This window comes from Pieris napi, chromosome 10 (assembly GCF_905475465.1).
Source record: "Pieris napi chromosome 10, ilPieNapi1.2, whole genome shotgun sequence".
Classification (NCBI taxonomy): Eukaryota; Metazoa; Arthropoda; class Insecta; order Lepidoptera; family Pieridae; genus Pieris; species Pieris napi.
Window position 1 is genome coordinate 7,224,005 of NC_062243.1, and position 20,526 is coordinate 7,244,530.

Below are 20,526 nucleotides of genomic sequence, written 5' to 3' on the forward strand. Positions count from 1 at the left end.
TGGTTGCATTTTTCCATTTTATAAGTTTTTGGCTCCAGGATATGTATAATAAAACTTAACATCTTCACTAATCTGTAAATTAATCAAGATATATTAGAATTTTTGTGTTTAGCTATAAAGAAATATCAGTTAAAAATAACTTTAACATCGAGTTCACCTCTGCCTTTTGTTTTTAATATATTAAAGGCTAAATTACGTCTACATACTTACATTCTGATCATTTTCACTTGGATGTTTACCATTACCCAGATCGTCAATTAATTTTTGACCTCCGATACCATATTTTCTCGTATACTCTTCCCTAGCGTTTTTACCTCCATTAGGGTCATAATGTAAATCAACACGATAATTTAAAATTCTGGGATTAAATAATGGCGCCCAAAAGCTTGAATATAACACACTTTCACACAGAACTAACATTGCCAAAATAAAAATAACTTTCAGCATTTTGCTTGACTATTCCTACAAGTCGCTAATAACAAATGATGAATAGAAGGAAATACTGGCAGTCTAGTGTACAGTAAATATAAACATGTAACTATAGTGTGCAAATAATGTAGTTTTGTATGATGAGTTCACTGAATTCAAGGTTGACTTGTTAAGATGAAGCTTATAAATAGTTATCAATTTAGAGTTATTTGGGTAACTTACTAGATAATATAGGTTTACTGGCATCTCTTGATTTTCAAAAATGAGTATACATAGCTACAGCCCTTTATTTTTTGAGCCACAGATTTCTGTATGCGTTTCCTGATCATTTGTTTTCTAATATTCAAGTAGGTACTTAGATTATCAGTCTTAAGTGCCTGACATTCTGCCGAATTTTTTGGGTCTAATGCATGGTTTCCTCAGGATACGACGCTTTCCATGAAAGTATCAAACACTTCTACAGGAGAGTACATAGACAACCGAAAGGGACTCTTCTAATTGCTATTGTTATTAGTTACCTATTTGGTGTGCGTACAAAGTTCCTCTGGCATCATCTTTTCAGTCTATATGGATTGTGTAATTTTTTTAAACAAACGAATTTTTCAATTTTAACTAATATAAGTCCTATAAAACCATGCAATAGAAACTAAGACTTGAGGTTCAATATGAAATAAACCAAACACATGGCCACAAAGGCTTTTTAAGGTGATGATGCTATTTACAAGGTAAATATAAAATACGCAGCTAATGTGTCAAATATTTCCTACAATGAACAACCTTGCACTTCACGTAAGTTTAAACAACATTATACAAACACGTAAGTAATTGAAACACATAATATTTTATTTAATAAATGTAAAATATAACTAAAAATTAAATCTTTGTTTTAATATAGTTAAATATTTTCTAAAATATATTTTCATAGTCTTTTAGTAAATAGAAACTTAAACTTATTAAGAAGGAAAACTCATGGCGAAAATCAATAACTATATTAGAGACTTCTTCCTTTTAGGCGTTGACTAACGTAGGATCGCCAACGTCATTTTACTAATACCTTAGAAACCAGTTTTATTATCTATTTACAACAATAGAGGCTACCACATATATTATACATAGATCACAAGATGTAGTAGATGTAAAATCGATTTAGTGAATTCCTTCTAATGGCGTGTAGGATTTATATTGATACAGCTCCGGTCCTCCATAGCCATATAATAACTTTCCCTTGCCATTCTCATCATAGTACGGGTATCGGTATTTTGGCCTGAAAATAATAAAATATTCTTTGAAACTAATAACTTTAAGAAACCTGAACCACATTGGTGCTGTATTACCATTTCTAATCAAAAAAGCATAATAGGTCCATTTGTTTAGGAACTACTATGCCACAGACAGGCATACAGTCACGTCGATAGTTAAACATTAACTAAAGATTTAGTAGTAATATAATAAGTTTTTAGTTCGAAACAGTAGCCCTGAAATTGGCGCATTTTACGAAAAAAAAATACCTTTTTCCGTATCTATACCTAAGTCGTCTACACTATTGAATATAAAATTCATATAAAGATAACGCAAACATGAGATACGTACCTTTCAAAATATTGGAAGTTAGGTGCTCGTGGTTGAGGTACAGTAGACTCTGTAGTGATAACCATTGATAAAACTACTATGAGCTGAAAAAAATATATATTGTTAATTCAGATGCATTTTTTAGTTTACCAGGATTTTTATACAAGAATTCATGAAAAACAGTTCAGTAATTTATACTTAAAAGCTAAAACAATCAAATTAACTTTCTCAATAGGTCGCAAATCGCAATCTATTGCAACCAGAGATAGGATTTCAAATAGACACAGTTAATTCGATCGTTTTAAGCGCCTGTTCATTAATTTAACTCAATGATTACGTACGGCAACATAAGCAGTTTAAAATTTATAAATATAATAATTGTGATAACACACTGCTCAGTTCAGTTCACCTCATAAGTAGATCCTGCGTATAAAACAGACCAGACATTACCATAGTCGCCAAAGCAACAAAATACACTGTTATTAAAGGCCGATTTACATTATCTTAGTGTTTAGGAGAGTGCTTTAGGATAGTACTTTAGTTGAAACATGTAAACGCTACTTACTTTAGGAAACGCTACGCTTAAGAACTTGCCTTTCAAGTTGTACTAAAGCACTCTCCTAAACACTAAGATAATGTAAATCGGCCTTAAGAATCAATGCAACATCTAGCTAAAAGTGTTCAAACTTCAGGCTCTGATCAAAACAACCTATTTTAAGTTAGAATCTTGTATAATTAAAGCTTGAATAGGGTAGTGCCCATTCCTCGGATTATAAGTACCTATATAAGTCGGACTACAATTTAGCAGGCGTCGGAGCGAAACCTAACTTTCACTATAATAAAACACTATTCACTAAACTTACCGCGATAAAAAATAATTTCCAACACTTTTCCATTATTCACTACGAACTTTCTCGTAATTTTATTTTACCGTATCTACGTGCGTTCTCCAACGTAGTGGTTACAAAACTGCTCGGGAGTAGAAAGTGTGTTGTGAATGTTAATGATCCCTCATAACCGTGTTACCTGTGCTTTTTGTCCTTGGAAATGGTTAAGTAATGATATACGGTAATTAAGTATTCTGTTTAACTTCTTCAATATTGATGACAAAACTAATATTAATTAATTAGTATACACTACAAATAAGAATAATTTGACAAGCGCAAGTTATTTATTTATAATTTAACAAAAAATATTATACTTACTTACAAACCTTCTGTTATACATAAATCGTCTGTAAGTACGTTTTTAAATCACAGTATATTACCCCCAAACGCTTCACAAAAGGTCGCTCTCCGGCGAAGAGCGGAGCAAGCTATTAAGCTGCGAGAGCAAACGGGGAATAGGAGCTTGTTGACGCTGGATTGTACGAATAGCATACATGATATGTATATTATATATTATGTTTTCGGCAGCGCCCAGCGGTAAGAATAGTCCAAAACGTACTCTCATGATCAACTTTTAGTAAGTATGCTAGGACTTGATCATCTAGATTCTAGAAGGTAAAATGTACTTAGATATAATACTTACAATAAATTCTACCTAAATTATTTAATTTGCTGGTGCTTCTATATATCACTATGAGCCATCAAAATATTAGGATTATTAGAAATCTAATATGTATATGCATTGAAACCAATTACGATGTGTGTCATTGCCGCCTAACAGGATTGGAACCTGTTACTATTACTGTTATTGGTAAAAAAAAATGTGTTAGAGTTATTCTATTACAGGGACAGTACATTAATCCTAACGATCCGGTTGAACATGGAAGTGAATCATGCTCTTCACAAGTGAAAGTGGCCGAGGTACCGTATTATGTCATACAATATTGAACAACACGGTTCTAGAATATTCTATCGCCGCGGAGTTAAAAGAAACGGTCAATGTTATTTTCATTTCCTCTTCAATTCAAAATTTAATAAATTTCATTTAAAATCTTATGCGAAGAAGAAATATTTGAATCTAACATATCTACCTAGATCTGCAATTAGTAATAGTATGACATAATCCTTAAAACTTAAAAAATACATATCCACATCACCACGGCTGTTGCTCTTACAGTGGAGAAACCTGCATTTATAGATATAGGTCGGTTATCGAAAGCTGGCGCGTTCACAGTACTCACACTAATGCAATTTCACTATACAGTATGTTTAAAAATATGACTTTTTTGTCAAGCTATATATTTTAGTCTACTCTGGTTTTAGTAAGGTTGGGTAGGTTGTAAAATAAATAAAAATGTGTCAAATTCATATAAATATTATGTGCATTCTAGGGTGGATCCAAAAGTTCTAAGCCTGACCAAGAACGTAAAAGAGTAGTTTGTGTAAATAATTTTTCATTTTTCGACATAAGCTCCATCTAGCTCAACACACTTCACTTTTACTTCACTAACAATTCTTTCAATACTCCTCTTAAAAACCCCAGTCGCATCTGCTGTCAAATTAAAGATAACATTTTTTCATTAAACTGCTTAAAATAATTAAAAACATTGTGCACCATTTCACGAGATTCTCCTGGTAATGTTTGAAAAAAGATCAACATGTACAGTAAAGATCAACATAAACAGTAGCAAAAGCAAAACAATAACTGTCACTTTTATACTCATAAGCTTGACCGAGCGCGAGAGAGACGGACAGTCTTTTCATGATGTATTTGTGATTGTATTTCAGTTTGACATCACGCCTCGCGCTTATTCACAGACACTATACAAGCACAAAGTGTAAATGTGTTGAAGCCGCCAGCTTTAAATAACATACCAATATAGAGCAAGATCCCAGGGCCGCCAGACGTCACGTATTTTCTGACGGATGAAATGTGGACGTTTGGGTAGTGTTAGTATGTACTATGATCGTATGCCTACCTGCTAGCTTGGTCAAACGGCCAATTTCCAGGTATCAGGTAATCAAGGTACACAAAAACATTACTTACTTCACGTAAATTCTCATGGCTGATTTTTATATATGTTTTCGAGTGTATAGACTATAGTTAGAAATAAATTGTCAATACTCCCAGACACCTTCCGTCGGCCATATTGCTTAACAGACGCTTTAAGGGTCTCAAAATAATTAGTCAACTTCACGTAAATTCTGACGCTCCATTTTTAAATATGTTCATCCGACAACTATTATAAAAGCTTTGACAAGAAGACAGACCGATCCAAGGGGCCAATCATCCCCTAAACTAAATTTTAATATCTCTATGAGTGGGAGAGCATTATCTACGCGCATGAGACTGAGTGAGACCGACTGCGCTGTTGAAGCCATGAAAATTACTTGAACAGATATTTTATAATTTTTAGAACTTTTGTTGACAAGTAAATTATAGCAACAAAAATAAGAAAAAAATTGACACATAATAAATAATACTAAAGTTAGCCGACATTTTTTTTTGTCAATTTATTAATTAGAACTAAAAAATATTTTTTTAAAATACCACTTATATTTAAATAGCAGCAATTTTTTTAATTAATTATTTATTGGAAATTTGGAAACAAAGTGGAAAAATATTAATTCTTCAATATTTCTTAACAGTGGCTTTTAATCTTCATTATCATCATCATCAATTAATATCAATCTTGAAATTGAATATCTAAATCGTGATCGTCATCATCAGCATTATCCTTATTTTCTTCCTCTGTAAAAAACAAGTTGAACAATGAAGGTCTGATAAAACTAAATTAATTTACCTGATTGTTCTTCCAGCGACTCACTGACAAAACCCTGTAATTGATCTCCATCGAACCAATGAAAATCATATTTACCATCTTGTAGTGTCCAGCCATTGTTTTCGGGGTTGAAAATATTTATCATCTTCATACTTGCATCGTTCCAAAGACTAGCGATATAGCTAGCCCGTCGAAACTTTTGTCAAAGCTCACTTTTACAAGGTGGTAAGTTACTGGCATCTAAGTTTCTTAAATTCTTTCGATTGAATTCTTCATTAATATCAGATACCATGTATGATGTAAATACCATGTAAATGATAAACAACTGTAGTCTGGCAGCATCTACATCAATTATTCCAGGAACGTTGTGAACATCTCAGATAAATTTTTGTATTATGTTGAATACACGTTCTTCTTCATCTACATCACCAACAAAATCCAACGTACCAAAAGGGTGAAATGCTTGTTAGTACTCTTCATTTTTCTTCAAAATATTAAACGGCTTTTGCTTGCCCTTTTTGAATAATAATAATTTTTCAAGTAATTTTCATGGCTTTAACAGCGCAGTCGGTCTCACTCAGTCTCATGCGCGTAGATAATGCTCTCGCGCTCCCACTCACAGAGATATTAAAATTTAGTTTAGGGGATGATTGGCCCCTTGGATCGGTTTGTCTTCTTGTCAAAGCTTTTAAAATAGTTGTCGGATGAACATATATAAAAATGGAGCGTCAGAATTTACGTGAAGTTGACTAATTATTTTGAGACCCTTAAAGCGTCTGTTAAGCAATATGGCCGACGGAAAGTGTCTGGGAGTATTGACAATTTATTTCTAACTATACACTCGAAAACATACATAAAAATCAGCCATGAGAATTTACGTGAAGTAAGTAATGTTTTTGTGTACCTTGATTACCTGATACCTGGAAATTGGCCGTTTGACCAAGCTAGCAGGTAGGCATACGATCATAGTACATACTAACACTACCCAATCGTCCACATTTCATCCGTCAGAAAATACGTGACGTCTGGCGGCCCTGGGATCTTGGACCAATACGAAAATCGACGGCGTGTGAGCGGCACAGAATAGTGATCAAGTCATAACCTCTTCCTGAGCACTATTCGTAAACATGAAACATATTTGGAAAAAAAATAGCGTACAGAATATCTACCACTTAAATTCGTGTAGTAGGCAGATAAATGTGCATTTAGAATTTAGATAGGTATATATTTAATTATATATATTTTGGCTTACGCGAATCGAAGTTCGCGCGTAAGTCTCGTTTCTAAAATGTTGGGTAGCAGAGCCAGAATTATAATAAAACAAACGTTCGAATGTAAATTTTATTGATGAAATTACAAATGACTAGAGTATTATCTACAACTACTTATATGCTAATAATAAATTCTTTTTAATAACTAATATAATATAAGCTAGGCTTATTTTTTAAGTGAACTTAATCCACGATCCGCGAAAGACACCCCAAAAAAGTCACTTAACGAGTGAAGTTTCAAACTCTGCTAAATATCAAACGTCAAATAATGGGTCAGTTCTGTCCCACAGATTCAGAAACAAAATGTAGCGCTAAGCCTATCAACCGTAGGTACATAAAATATCTTACCCATAGAACTTAGTTCTTTGCCCTGAAATTTTGGATTATGTCTTAATTTCAGTGGATATTAACACGCCTTTAAACGTCACAATAATCTAAATAACGATATAATTATTTATTAATTAAATCTTAAAGATTTATATATTCGAACTTTGTCCCTGTTGCTAGATTAAAAACGGTATATTATGCGTCCATATTCTATAACATATTTAACAATTTTTTGAGAGTAAAATATACATAAAGAAATAAGGCCAATGTTGTACTACCATGCAAATAAATCATTATCTCCTCTAGCAACACTTATTTAAACAATTAATTATAATATCACAATTGCTTCACTACATGATTATACTATAAGCCGTTTCATATCAACAATGCAAAAAATATAGGAATTATTAACAAAAGCTTAGCAGTATAAGAGTCCATAAGACGTAGATTCATTAAGCGAAGAAACCACTATAACAGCTCTTAAACTGAGAGACTAAACTAAAATAAAAAAATGGAATGTTCTAGAAAAATCTAGTATTCCAAATCTTGAAGCCGACTCCAACATCCATCATCCAACAAGTTATTATTTTTATAATATAACAATTTAAAATCACAAAAAACATAACGTTATACAATTTTATTGCAAAGTAATCAAACAAGATGCACATAGACCTATCTGCATATACACTTTAAAATATTTTACGATATTCGTAAACACAACTTCCGATTATTTTACCTTTGACTTTGGTAAATCACCGTCGGCTTCAACAAGCTGATTGACAGGAAGCCTGTCAATTGTCTGTCAATTCGCCTGACTGATGCCCATTAACTGAGCTCTATGCTCAACAAAATCGAATACCCTCTGTGCAACAGTTCGTTTTCTTACCAACATGGCGGCGGCTTGTTCGAATTTGTGCTGGTTCCTGCGAATGTAAGCGTTCGTATCTGTTATCATGTTTTTCAGTTTTTCCGGGTTGATTTCGTCCATCGCGCATTCCTCGTGAAGCGGTGGGTTGAAACGGTAGTATGAACCCGGCGGAAGGAGATCGTTTAGGGCTAGGTGTACACCTGCGAAGGAATAAATTACGTAAATTCAACTAATTATTAAAACCAGTCCCGTTAATTAACAGGTATGTCAAAACTTTTCTAAGAAATCCCCCGCATTATAAAAAAAGGGTGCGTGTACTTATGTACGCGCGTAAGAAGTTATACTTCTTTGGCATTATTAAAAATAGTTTTTGATTGCATGCAAATAATTAGTTACAATTAAATAATAAAGTTCAGTTTACATTTGAAAAATTAAATGTTGTTTTTAAATTATGTCCAATGCCGTAGCATCTTCCGTGGGCAACTTCATTCTGTTAATTTTGTGTCACGGTGCGCGCGCATCGTAAAATTTCACTCTCATAAATTTTTCATAACGCGCCTAAAGAAGTATTACTTCAATAACAATGCCTTCAAAGTTCTAACGTCCCTTTTGAAAGCATTTATTTAATGAATATTGACGCGAAACTTTTTGTTTGAATCCGGGTGTCAACTGGATTAGTCGTTTAAAACTTGAGCTTGTAACTAACATAAAATAAGAATAGTGGGGTTGCGGGTAGGCTAAAAAAACTGCTTTGGCTTATTTAGGGGTTTTTAAACCTAAGTGGGACTTCAATATAAGTGTAGACGACCTATTGGGCATTATCGGTTCGAGAATGTTATACTATAATTTATGGGTGTAGGAAAAACATCTAGTTTACGCTTCCAATTATCAACTAAAATATATTTATGTATATGTAACTTAACTAATGTTAGGTTACATAGTAATAATAACAAAGCAATAGAACCAACTAATGGGCCATAAAAGAAAACCGCAGCCCATGAAGAGCATTCGTAAATGCGTTGTCGATCTTTATAAATATTGCACAAGAAATGCGTAAGAATTTTGTGCCTACCTTCAGTATCCGTCGCCGAGTCAAGAATTTTATTAAATTTATTCTTCCAACTTGTTCCAGACGTGTCCTTTGCTAAGCCTTTACTAAGGAGTTGATAATCCAAATGTTTGTTTAACGCCTGGCCTGTCCCCACGGATATTACTGTACCATTTTTCATGGCATTTGCACCGAATAACAGTTTGGCTTCATGTAGGCCCACTGCTGTTGGATTGTTCACCATGATCCCTCCATCCTGTGAGCGATTGTATCATTTTCAATTTTTTATATACACAATGTTATAATTTATGTATATATATATATATATGTTAAATATATATATATATATACACATACTATAGTTATTTTCTATAGTTTGATTTTAAAAAAATATGCTAAAACGTTCTTTATATGTATACATTTGCAACTAAACGAAAATTTTGATCAATTGAGTTACGAACAGAAAGTTGGAAACGTTGAATTTTGACATACGGGAGTGAAAATTACGACGTTGACGCTGTCAAACTATTCTTGACATATTTGACGGCCTTCAAAATGGCGAGATACGAAGTAGAAAATGGACGACGAATGGAGATACTTATATCCATTCGGAATTTATCAAAACAAAGGTACGTATATAAATTATTTATACTGAATTATTAAAGATTACCTGATGCAATAATCCATCTAAGTTGAATTCAGTGAAATAAGTGGGTGCGGCGGCAGATGCTCGCACAGCCTGCCAGAGTTGAGCCCGACTCGTTCCAGGGAATACGGATCGTACGCGGAACCCGCACTCGTACGTACGGAATAGGAACGGGGCGAGACGGGATCCGGAGTTCACTACGCACGATACCACTGACATCTAGGAGAGGTTTTTCAACGTTATTCAATAAATCAGACTACACTATTTTGGGAGCGTTCAAGTATTACGTAACGCAATTTTTGGAGACTATTGACCCCCCCCCCCCCGCATGTAACTCGCCGTAACGTTTTTCAGTACCCAAGTGCAGTAATGTACCCAAGTATAGTAAAACGTTTCGTGACCACCTAGTGACTCTTCAGTTACTATTATGTGGTGTAAGTCGAAAATAATATTAACAATAACGTGTAATTCAATCCCCACCCCGCATCGTAACGTTTTACAAAATGACCCCCCCCCCCAAAATTCGTTACGTAATACTTGAACGCTCCCTTTACTAATTTATATATTTCATATCAAAATACTTAAACAGAAAGATGTTTATGGTAAACTAAAAATTAGATTTATTTTTATTAGGAATTGTCGTTAGAGAAATGAATGACGTCATCGAAGTGATTTGTAAGCGTAGATTGTAGGTGACGCTACATTATATTCATACATTTTTTTTATTCATTTGTGGAAGTGAGAAAAATCATAATCGTTCACAAGATTCCAATATAAAAAATGCTATGCATAGATATCATAGTAAGAATAATTTCCATTAATTTGTCAAACCGCGTGACTTGACTATTACAAATTAAAACAAGCTATTTAATAGTAATAGTAGGTAAAGGTACAGGTATTTGATAAAATAATTGTAATAAAAAAGCATAGATATAAACTGGTTTCAATGGCCGACAAATAAGGTGTGTGAAAAATGTTTTAGCAAATAATAACTCACTTTAGGCATATTGTAACGGTTGCATTGAGTAAGAGTGATGCCTTTCAAATTATCCTGTAGCATTTTCTCCCACGCCTCTGTATCGTAGTACGAGTGGGTCCATACTAATCTTGACGTACCTATTAATTATACGTTGAAAATGATTCATACATTCTTTAAACTTAAAAAAAAAATATTCATAAATAATAGTTTAAAAAAACTAAAAAACACGCTTTTAAAGCACATCAATCATCAATTTTTTGTTCATTACCATTTTCAGCCTAAATTAGGAGTTATTTTTCACTTTTTAGTTTGATGTGCTTTAAAAGCGTGTTTTTTAGTTTTTTAAACAATTATTTATTTTTAATTTTTTAGTTAAAATTTTTTTATTCTTTTCATTTTTTTTCTTCGGATTATTGCATTGTCATCGATCTTTGACAGGTGCGCAAAGTTTGAATTAAATCTGTCCGTTAAAAGTGGGTCAAAATCGAGTCCGAAGGAGTCGGTTACATACATACATACAGGTGAAGCTAATATCAAGCGTGTAAAAAATTAAACCGACTTCAAATATCTGTCAACATTATTTATTTCACAGACACTATTCTTAAAATGACTAAACATATTTTAATGAAAGTTGGACTGTTCCCAAGTTGGAACACGAGATTTAAATCAAAGAGAAAGACAGATTTGTAACATATACTCAGGAATCAAATACAATCAATTATTAAGTAATATTTTCTTGAAACTAAAAGAACGACTATATACATAATTTAAATATTTTTATAGCGGTTTTAAGGGGTCTTTTTATTGATATCAATAAAACTCGCATAAACCAAAAATATATAATCGCAATTGATTAAAATATGTCTTACCGCCAATAAGTGATGTATTTCCAAACATTTGTTTAGACAGAGTAACGTACATTTGATTGGCAGTCTCCAAGGTGCCAGCTCCACTTGCTGGAACAAATTTAATTGTATATTAATAATGCTTCAGTGGCGCTACAACCCTCAGTGGACTGTCTTGGACTTAGATCCTCAACGCATGCAACATTCCTTCCATAATTTTTATTTTTAGAAGTAGGTGATCTTCTGAGACATGTAATAAATTTTTGGCTTTGAGGCATACCGGTTTCCTCACAATGATTGCTATTACCGTTCTAATAGCGCACATAGAAATATGATTCGCCCAGTTAGCACTCGCAAATGTCGTGAAGCACATTGGGTCACGCTTTATCACGTGACCATTTTCATACACATTCGTTTGGCGTTAGTTGGTCACGACTGGCGAAAACTGATTTTGTCTCGAATTCAGGTTTTTAATATATCTTCTGGTTTTAGCAGTTTTAAAAGTTATCTTGTATACGCGTCTCCGGATACAAATATAATATACTTTTAGTAACGTATTTATAGTTCCACGGAGCTCTTTTGAAGGTCAGTTATTAGATAACTTAACATTAAGCAACATAAAAAACAAGTTGAAGTATTATTTTTAAATACATTTGTTGCGCGCGCTCCTAACAAGAATGCTATTGTTACATTAGTGGTTTTCAAATGATTGAATTAGATTATAAGCATTATTTAAATTGTAATATTCTGTAAAATAAACACATTTATTCGTATATCATTTAGTTTACAACCGAATATATATTGATTATTTAAGAAACCATAATCAACGGTAAACTCTCGTATTTATTAAATTTCATCAAATACACGAAGTCAACATGTCTTCTCACAATCAAATAAAATTAAAAAAAAAGCATATATTTTTGTAACGTAAAAATATCTACACAATATAACGAAGTATTCATACCGGTAGAGACAAACATAATCTATATTCTTGATTAGGTTATCTTGCCAAATAAATGGCCCCAAATATAACATGTATAAAACAAATTGGCAAGTACGCTCGAACTTTCACTTTATGATAAGTATTTATGAAACTAGAACACAGAATCTAATCTAGTATTTTTGTTATCGTAATTTTTTATTATATATTGAGACTTTTTTCATTTTTTATACTAGCCTATGCTTATCAACTAACTTTTTAAGTTTTATTGGGACCAAACGCTCAGTCAGAAAACCTTTCATAAAATATTAATGAAATATTTGTATTACTAACAAAGTCATTGAGTGAGTAAAATAAAAAGCCGCTGGATTATAGGAACGATTGGTATTAAATGTCCCAACCCCTAAAAAGGTTGGGACACATATTATGCAACCAAAAATCTGTCATTTCATGTGTAAACTTGGCGCTACAACTTTTTAGGTCCGGGCCTTTTTTTAAATTGGTGTTTTAAATATGACGATTATAGTTTGGACTTACCTATAACTGCGGCAATGATAGCTCCTGTGCTAACTCCAACAATATAGTCAAATAGCTCGTGAACTTTTTTCCCAGTCAATATTTCTAGATGCCGCAATATCTCAATCGCGATAATTCCTCGAATACCACCGCCATCTATTGACAATACATTGGGACCACGGCTCTTTGTGGGACCTGTGTAGCCCATCAGAGCTAAAGCCTGGAAATTAAATTGATTTATAAAATTAGTTTACACTATTACTTTTATGACTGACGAAATTTAATTTTTCTGTTGTTTTACCAAATTAATTTTAAAAGTTTAATTTCTAAAAAAACAATCCAATTCACACGTGGTAGAAGTGAAACCTTCAAAAACAAAGTTTTTATAATTAAAATATGTAAATTAGACTTTTTCTCTGTCTAAATGAAAAAAAATATGTTTATTATGGAACATAAGATACATGTATCACTTATTCCACGTCATTAAATTTGAATTTGTAGGCATCCCTACTCATCGGCAAAGAAGACAGAGGGTGTAGGCCGAGAGAAAAAGCCGGCGTAAAAAACTCTCGGTACTCTTTTAAAATATCAAATCATCAAACAACACTTATTTTAAAACAAATATCGCAAATTAATTAGAGGTAGCCTGTATAGCACTAGTCCCAGGCCCTTTTATCAACTAGATAATCGTTGACTTTATAGTAAGCCTTTTTACACAGCTTTTCTTTAATACATTTCTTAGATTTATTGAAAGGCAGAGATAAAAGAGCCTCTGGGATTTTATTAAAGAAGAGTATCCCTTTCCCCAAAAAAGAATTACTAACTTTAGATAGTCTAGTACGGGGAAATTGCAGCCGGAGAAAATGAGATAGGAAGCATTATACAGTGTATAAACTTTTAATTAAGTGTAGTACGAAGTTTCACTTCAAAAAGTTTCTATAACTAATGATTTGTAAATAAAATTGATAAATAATCTAATTTTATAATTAAACTACTTACTTGACTTACTTATTTAATTTTCATCAAATCTGTTTTTTTATTTCAGAAAATGTTCAAATACACACTAATTTAAAGTTTATACACTGTATAATGCCTCCTATCTCACTCTCTCCCACGCCAAATCCTATTAATTTATGTGTCTGTCTCTTTTTACGGTCGCTTTTTTCGTTGCATCCGTTTTGAAATCACAACGATTTTAAAGAAGTTTCACTTCAATAATAATCTAACTAACCTCATTAACAATTCCTTTGACGTCATCACCAAAAGACACGTCACTAGACTTCAGCTTGTGTTGTACTCTTAATAATGCTCTTACTGCGCCTTCCTTGAAACCAATTTTTTATAAATTAGGAACAATAATAGTATGAATTTAAAATATAAGATATGACAATGTGCTACAATTAATAAAATACACACATTTTTAAACATAAAGATTTTATGATTTAATGTATATTCATTAAAAACTAGTAATATTTTAAAATATTGAAAAAGGTGTTTTGTGGAAGTATTTCAATGGTATATATTACTACACCAAGGAATCCTTGGCAAGGATACTTCCGCGTATATTTACATACATTTCATGCAGAGTTTTGAAGTTGGTTAAAAATTGTGAGTATTTGAAAAGAGCAGTTTTAACTTGGTGGTTTCAGCGTGCGACTCTCATATGGTCCTACTTTCGAACGTCAAGGAAAGTATCGTGAGAAAACAACATGCCTAAGACCCAAAAACTCGACGGCGTGTGTTAAATTCTACGTTCCTATTAGAAAAAAACAAATGAACACGAAATAGATCCAGAGACCTAGACCTAAAAGTTTTATTTTAAATAAAAAAATAGAGTCAATAATTACTAATACTATTCTACCTTTATAGCGTAATCCCTAGCTTCAGGGTATTGTTGCAAATGCTCGATAAAATGTTCAGTCCGTTTAAGAAGGCATTCTGACGTTTCCGCTGTCACTAAGGCGGATATTACGTACGATGTTCGCGAGTGGATTGAAGTCTGAAAAAAATTATATGAAATAAATTTTTGTTTGATACATTCAAAAGAAGTAAACAATTTTAGTATACTTATAAAATATTTTAAAATTAGCCAATAATATAGTAAAATGCACTGACCGTGCATCAATGAAAAATAAAATAAAATATTTTAGCAATAACTTTGCACTTTCTATATAAAAAAACAAGTCGTAATTGTTAGAAATTACGAGTTTTCAGAAGAAAAGCGTAAATATTAATGAAACTCTACTCAATAGAATTATATTTCTCTTCTCAATATTACATATTTATAAGCAGCATACGTGCTGTATAAATCGATATCTTTTATTGAAAAAATTTAAAACTAAAATTTATCACGAAACAGATTTGTTGACTACAATTAAATTTAGCCATAAGTAAACAGCGCGTCCGATGATTAAAAAAAATTGCGAACAGGTTCTCTCTCTCTGTTTATTTGTGCGCATGAATTACAATCTTCAAAACGCCTCAAGGTCGACTTAGCACTGTTATTTATACAATCTAAACAGAGCTAAATAGGTTAGTAGGTTGTTCAATACTCATCTAAAATTTGAACTACCTAAGCCTAGAACCCGCCGTGTCTAATATATAAAAAAATATATATTTATTAATACGATAAATTCAAAAGCATCAGTCTCAATAAGAGAACCTATACTTTGCGATTTATTAATTTTAAAAACGAAAATAGATTTTTTGCTTAGAACTATCGATTTCCACGCGCTAGTATGTATTGGCACATTGAGAGATGAGTTCATAGTTATTTATATACTCAGTTATCATGTCTTTCACATAACACAAACAATGCAGCCGATAGCACTGTTTTTACATATTAATGTGACATTAAATATTGATAATGAATATGTCAACATGACAATAGTTATAAAGTACACCATCTTAATAGTACTTGAGAAAAAAATTGATAAAATGTTTGTGTACTACACACATTATGAAAGCCAGATGGCAAAAAAGGTTTTTATCATCTTAAAAATGCTGACGCTGTTTTGTTCTAATTAGAAATTAAATTCAGAGAACAAAGTTCTAAGACTGATGATATAACAAATTATATATTACTAAGAGTTTAAAATATTTAATACATACAATACTAAATAAATGTATTTCATGTAAAAAGTTGCCGACTTACAGCCTTACAGCATGTATTAAGAACATGATATTATATCACTTTAATAACATGTTTTTTGTTATCTGTTCTACTGGCATTATTTATATATAATCCATCATAACACTTGATAAGGTTTTGAAATATAGCACAAATATTAAATATGGAAAACATCTGAAATCTACTTATTGCATTAAATGATTTTTTTTCAATATCAAACTTACAGGTGAATGCAGTTTCATTAAAATTTATTAGGTAGTTTTAGTACAAAAAAAATCAGATTCACAATAGTTGTTGATCAACAACTTCAAAAGTATGAAACTATTAAACCAAGTATCTTTAGCAAATACATTATTTAGTGTTTTGAAAACTACTGAATTTCATGAAAGGTTATACTGAGATCTCAATTTTTTAATTTCCTTTTACTTTTCTTTCAACCCCTTATCTTGTTATTGAAGTTACCATGTAGGACCAGTAACAGAAAATGTATTTTGTGAAATAAATAAATTTTAAGTTATATATAAACCTACCTTTGTTACAATTGGTTTGTTTGATTTCCAACTGGGCTCTGACATTTTTCCTAATTGCAAATCCTTTTTTAATTTTATCCCTTCCCATATTCCTTCAAAAGTTATTTCCTTAGCTGCGGAACCTACTGTAAGGGCATCTTTTTCTTCAAGATTCTCTGATTTTGCCTTAGTTCCAATTTTACTTTCCTCTATAGTTGTTGCTTTGACAGTATGTTTTATGAACTTTGTTTCATTTGCTTTACTTTCACCTTGGGACAATCGTTGAGTGACAGCATTTTCAAACTTTTTTATAAGATCTGTAAGGGTGTTTCAATGTTTTTAAATAAGGCTGAATCTTAGGTTAATATTGAAAAATAAGCAAATATCTATGATGAATTTATTATTATATAATTTCTTTGTGTGTTAACAGGAACACTTTTTATTTACACTTACTTTCCCATTGTTCTGGTGTAGCAGGCTTTATTCTTTGGACTAATTTTTCTACTTCAGAATTCAAGCTTGTTATTGAAAGATAGTGTCTTATGGCTCGCCACTGGCCCCCCAACGACGACATGATTGAAAAACTTTGAATCAGACTATAATTATTTTATTTTTAAGTAAAAACACTATTTCCGACTATAACAAATATTTATTGAAGAACAGTGCAAGTCACGTACGCGTAATTGTTTTTATAAAGTTCTCTGACCACAAGTTAACACTAATCACTCACGTATTTATAACGTTATTATACACTACCACTAGACTTTATGTAAATCCTTGGCAAAAAAATTAAAATAGCCAATATTATTAGATCGATGACAGAACAAGTACCCGTTGACGTAAAATCGCGCGATCAGTGCTACCAATATTAGCGAATCAAAACAAACACCGAAAAATTTATCTTCCGGTTTCTTATTCACGTTCACGGTAATCCAAATAAAATAAAATATAAACTAGATTAGATTTTTTTTACTACACGAAGATTTTGAGTAGTTTATTATTCAAGAACTGGTTTTCCACTGAGGTGGCGCATAAATTATCTCGGGTTTTATAGAACATTAACAAAAACATGTTTGCGCGATTAGAAATACCGCGCAAAATAATGCGTGACACGCCAGTAAGCCACACCTCTGTTTTGGCTCAATGAAAACGTCGCGATAGCAATATAAACAACAAACAAACATCGTATGATTTTCTTAGTAGTATTCTAAAATATCATGTCTAGTTAGCACACAAACACAAACAATGACTACGACTTGGCAAATCTAGGTATTACGATTTAACTTTATTTGAATTGCATAATAACAAACATGTCACCATTTACCTATAAAATATTTATTATAAGTTATTTGCTGATAATGTCTTTAGCAGTACAAATATGATGAATTATGATTAATATTTTTCTAAATACAATTCAGGATTACAAAATTACTGGTAAGAATATTTTTTTTTATGCAGACCAAGGTAGTAAGCATTTCTCAGTTAGGTACGGAGACGGTGTGTCTATTTATAGTATGTACTTACCTATATTATCTATCTCAAACACGACGCGCAAATGAAAATACGTTTTGTGCTACGTTTTAAGAAAATATAAATTAATTCTATAATAAGATTATATTTGATACGTCGCACTTTAATTATTCAAACTAGAAAAGGCATCGCATTGAAGGTGATAAATAACGATTCACACTAACATAAAAACAACGTTTATATTTTGTCCGCTATAATTAATGTTTATTTGCAGAGCCGTAATTTGCAATGTTATTACTATTAGTATTAGATGCATGCATTGCACGCTTCTACTACACAACGTATAAATTCTTATAGGTAATAAGTAACCGTTTATAATTTATGACCTACACATATTGTAAACTGAATTACTTACTACACTTGTCCATCTGATAAGCCGTATACCTTTTTATTACTATTTGTGTATGAGGTATTTTTGTAATTAAATAGATATTCGTCATATTTTAGTATGGTGATCTATTTACGCTTACAAACACGTGTGCTAAATTTCATAAGACGTGTGTGTCAACTAAAAGTGTATGGATAATGGAGATGATTCAGATATGATTTGATGGAAATTAGTTAAAGTTTCATCCCGTTAAGTCATTTTTGAGCTCTCAGGAAAGCCCAGCCTATAGTCAGTTTATTTTTTCTAAATTAATTGTATAATTGATATGTTTAATCGTAATCCTACGCTGATCACACAGATACAATCGTACAGTTGAAGTCTTTCTTAATCGAAATGAAAGCTTAACTTTTTCAAAGAACTATTAAAAGGTAGGAAAGGTTGTTTGTTGTCAAGGACTAGAATGCGCCATTCTATTGTATCTGGTTACGTTTTTAATAGTATGTAGGTAAACGTGAAACTTATCAGCGATTGTTTCTTATTATTTATTAATATTACTTTTAATTTACCTGGGCATTTGTGCTCCAACTATACTCATTTACTGAGTTTTGTACCCTTTTTTCGCAAACCGTACTCTTTTTAAATCCTGTACTCTGAAAGTACTCATTTGTATAATTTAGTTTAAATAGAAATTTCCTGATGTTGTCCAGGCAGTAATGCTGCTTTTATAAGGGTATTTTCACTAGGGTTATTGCAGCAGTGAGAAGTCGCAACTTTCTGTAAAAACATTATCTGTCTTAACGGTCAAATTTAATATGCAAAATGAAAGTTGTTCGGAAGTGGCTACATTATTAGACGAATTATTAAATGAGGATTTAGCAAAAAAAAAAACGACTCCAAAGAAAATTATGTTTTTAACCCTGGAAAGATAGTCTGCGTAAAATTTACGCATGCGTTTTCGAATAATTGCTCTATCTTTCTAATTAGCGCGAATCCATAGCTGTGCGTTTAGGACATCTCATTCGTCGTTGGGAGCTGCCGCGTGACGTAAGTGTCAATAAGGTAAGTGCCACCGATTTTGAAATATAACGACCGCGTGAGTCAAAATTACGCATGATTATCTTTATCGTGACTTTTATGATTTTGGCTTATATGACAGTTTTAGTACTGTTTTAATACTTTATATCATAACTAATATTATAATTTCATTTTTAAAGATATTGAGGCAAATATATATCACAATGGGGAGTATCAATTGAAACGAACACGAAATCCTGGCCGCTCTTATGCAAAGTGATGACGAGCTTCCGTGTGAGGACACCGACAGTGAAGTAGCGGACCACGTTTAAAGTTTTCTTTTTTTTTAAGTAAAAATAAAGGAGTTTAAAAAATTATCTGCAGTATTAATTATTCTAATATATGTGTATATATAATAACATACAGTTCATTAAAATAAACTATTAAACCTAGACCTACAACTTATTCAAATTCTTGCGTAAATTTTACGCATCATTATCTTTTCCGTATTACAAAATATGATTATCTTACTAGGGTTAAAAGAAAATAAAGTTTTTTAATTTTTTTCTTCACCTATAAAATACTTGCTAAGTGTACTCTTTTTGAACAAAAAATAGTTGGTCACCTCAGTATAATGTAGCATTATCAGTTTGACACATACGTAGCGAAATCAGCTTGATAAAGCATTCAAGGTAAATTGCAAACATCAAGGACAAATTTTAACTACGACGCATTTTATCAAATTATTTTTAGTACTACATTCAATCTAACTCCTAACGCAAAAATGAGTTAATCTGTGTCTCAGATTTCTATAAATCCTGAAGTCTCCTAATTTTATTTCAATCCCTTATTGTTCCTTTTTCGAGTTTCCATCACAAGTGATCGATTAACGTTTTTATGATTTTCA

At 32.0% G+C, this 20,526-nt stretch overlaps 2 protein-coding genes and 1 long non-coding RNA gene across 3 annotated transcripts; 1 reads left to right on the forward strand and 2 right to left on the reverse strand.

Moving 5' to 3' along the window:
- Positions 1-1,403: 1,403 nt before the first annotated feature.
- On the reverse strand, positions 1,404-4,594 carry LOC125053167 (the record flags this gene model as incomplete). Its single annotated transcript, XM_047654397.1, has 3 exons — positions 1,404-1,693; positions 2,020-2,066; positions 4,544-4,594. Coding segments are annotated over 3 exons (216 nt in total), but the record flags the coding sequence as incomplete, so codon positions are not given.
- Positions 4,595-6,995: 2,401 nt separating this feature from the next.
- Positions 6,996-17,928, reverse strand: LOC125053051 (calcium-independent phospholipase A2-gamma-like). Its single transcript, XM_047654229.1, has 10 exons — positions 17,201-17,928; positions 16,769-17,064; positions 14,970-15,107; positions 14,340-14,432; positions 13,130-13,328; positions 11,677-11,763; positions 10,826-10,944; positions 9,853-10,047; positions 9,207-9,438; positions 6,996-8,334 (listed from the first exon to the last, which is right to left on the reverse strand). Exons 1-10 carry the CDS (start codon positions 17,319-17,321, stop codon positions 8,069-8,071), a joined length of 1,746 nt encoding a protein of 581 aa, XP_047510185.1. The 5' UTR covers positions 17,322-17,928; the 3' UTR covers positions 6,996-8,068.
- A 640-nt stretch (positions 17,929-18,568) lies between these two features.
- LOC125053052 lies at positions 18,569-19,994 on the forward strand. Its single transcript, XR_007117524.1, has 2 exons — positions 18,569-19,664; positions 19,820-19,994. It is a non-coding gene; the product is annotated as an uncharacterized LOC125053052 (long non-coding RNA).
- The last annotated feature ends 532 nt before the right edge of the window (positions 19,995-20,526 follow it).

Coding starts and splice junctions, on each gene's coding strand:
- LOC125053051 (XM_047654229.1), bottom strand. CDS start 17,321: ATGTCGTCGTTGGGGGGCCAGTGGCGAGCCATAAGACACTATCTTTCA. Junction 17,065..17,200: donor TACACCAGAACAATGGGAAA/GTAAGTGTAAAT, acceptor ACACCCTTACAG/ATCTTATAAAAAAGTTTGAA. Junction 10,945..11,676: donor AAATACATCACTTATTGGCG/GTAAGACATATT, acceptor TATAATTAATAG/GTACGTCAAGATTAGTATGG.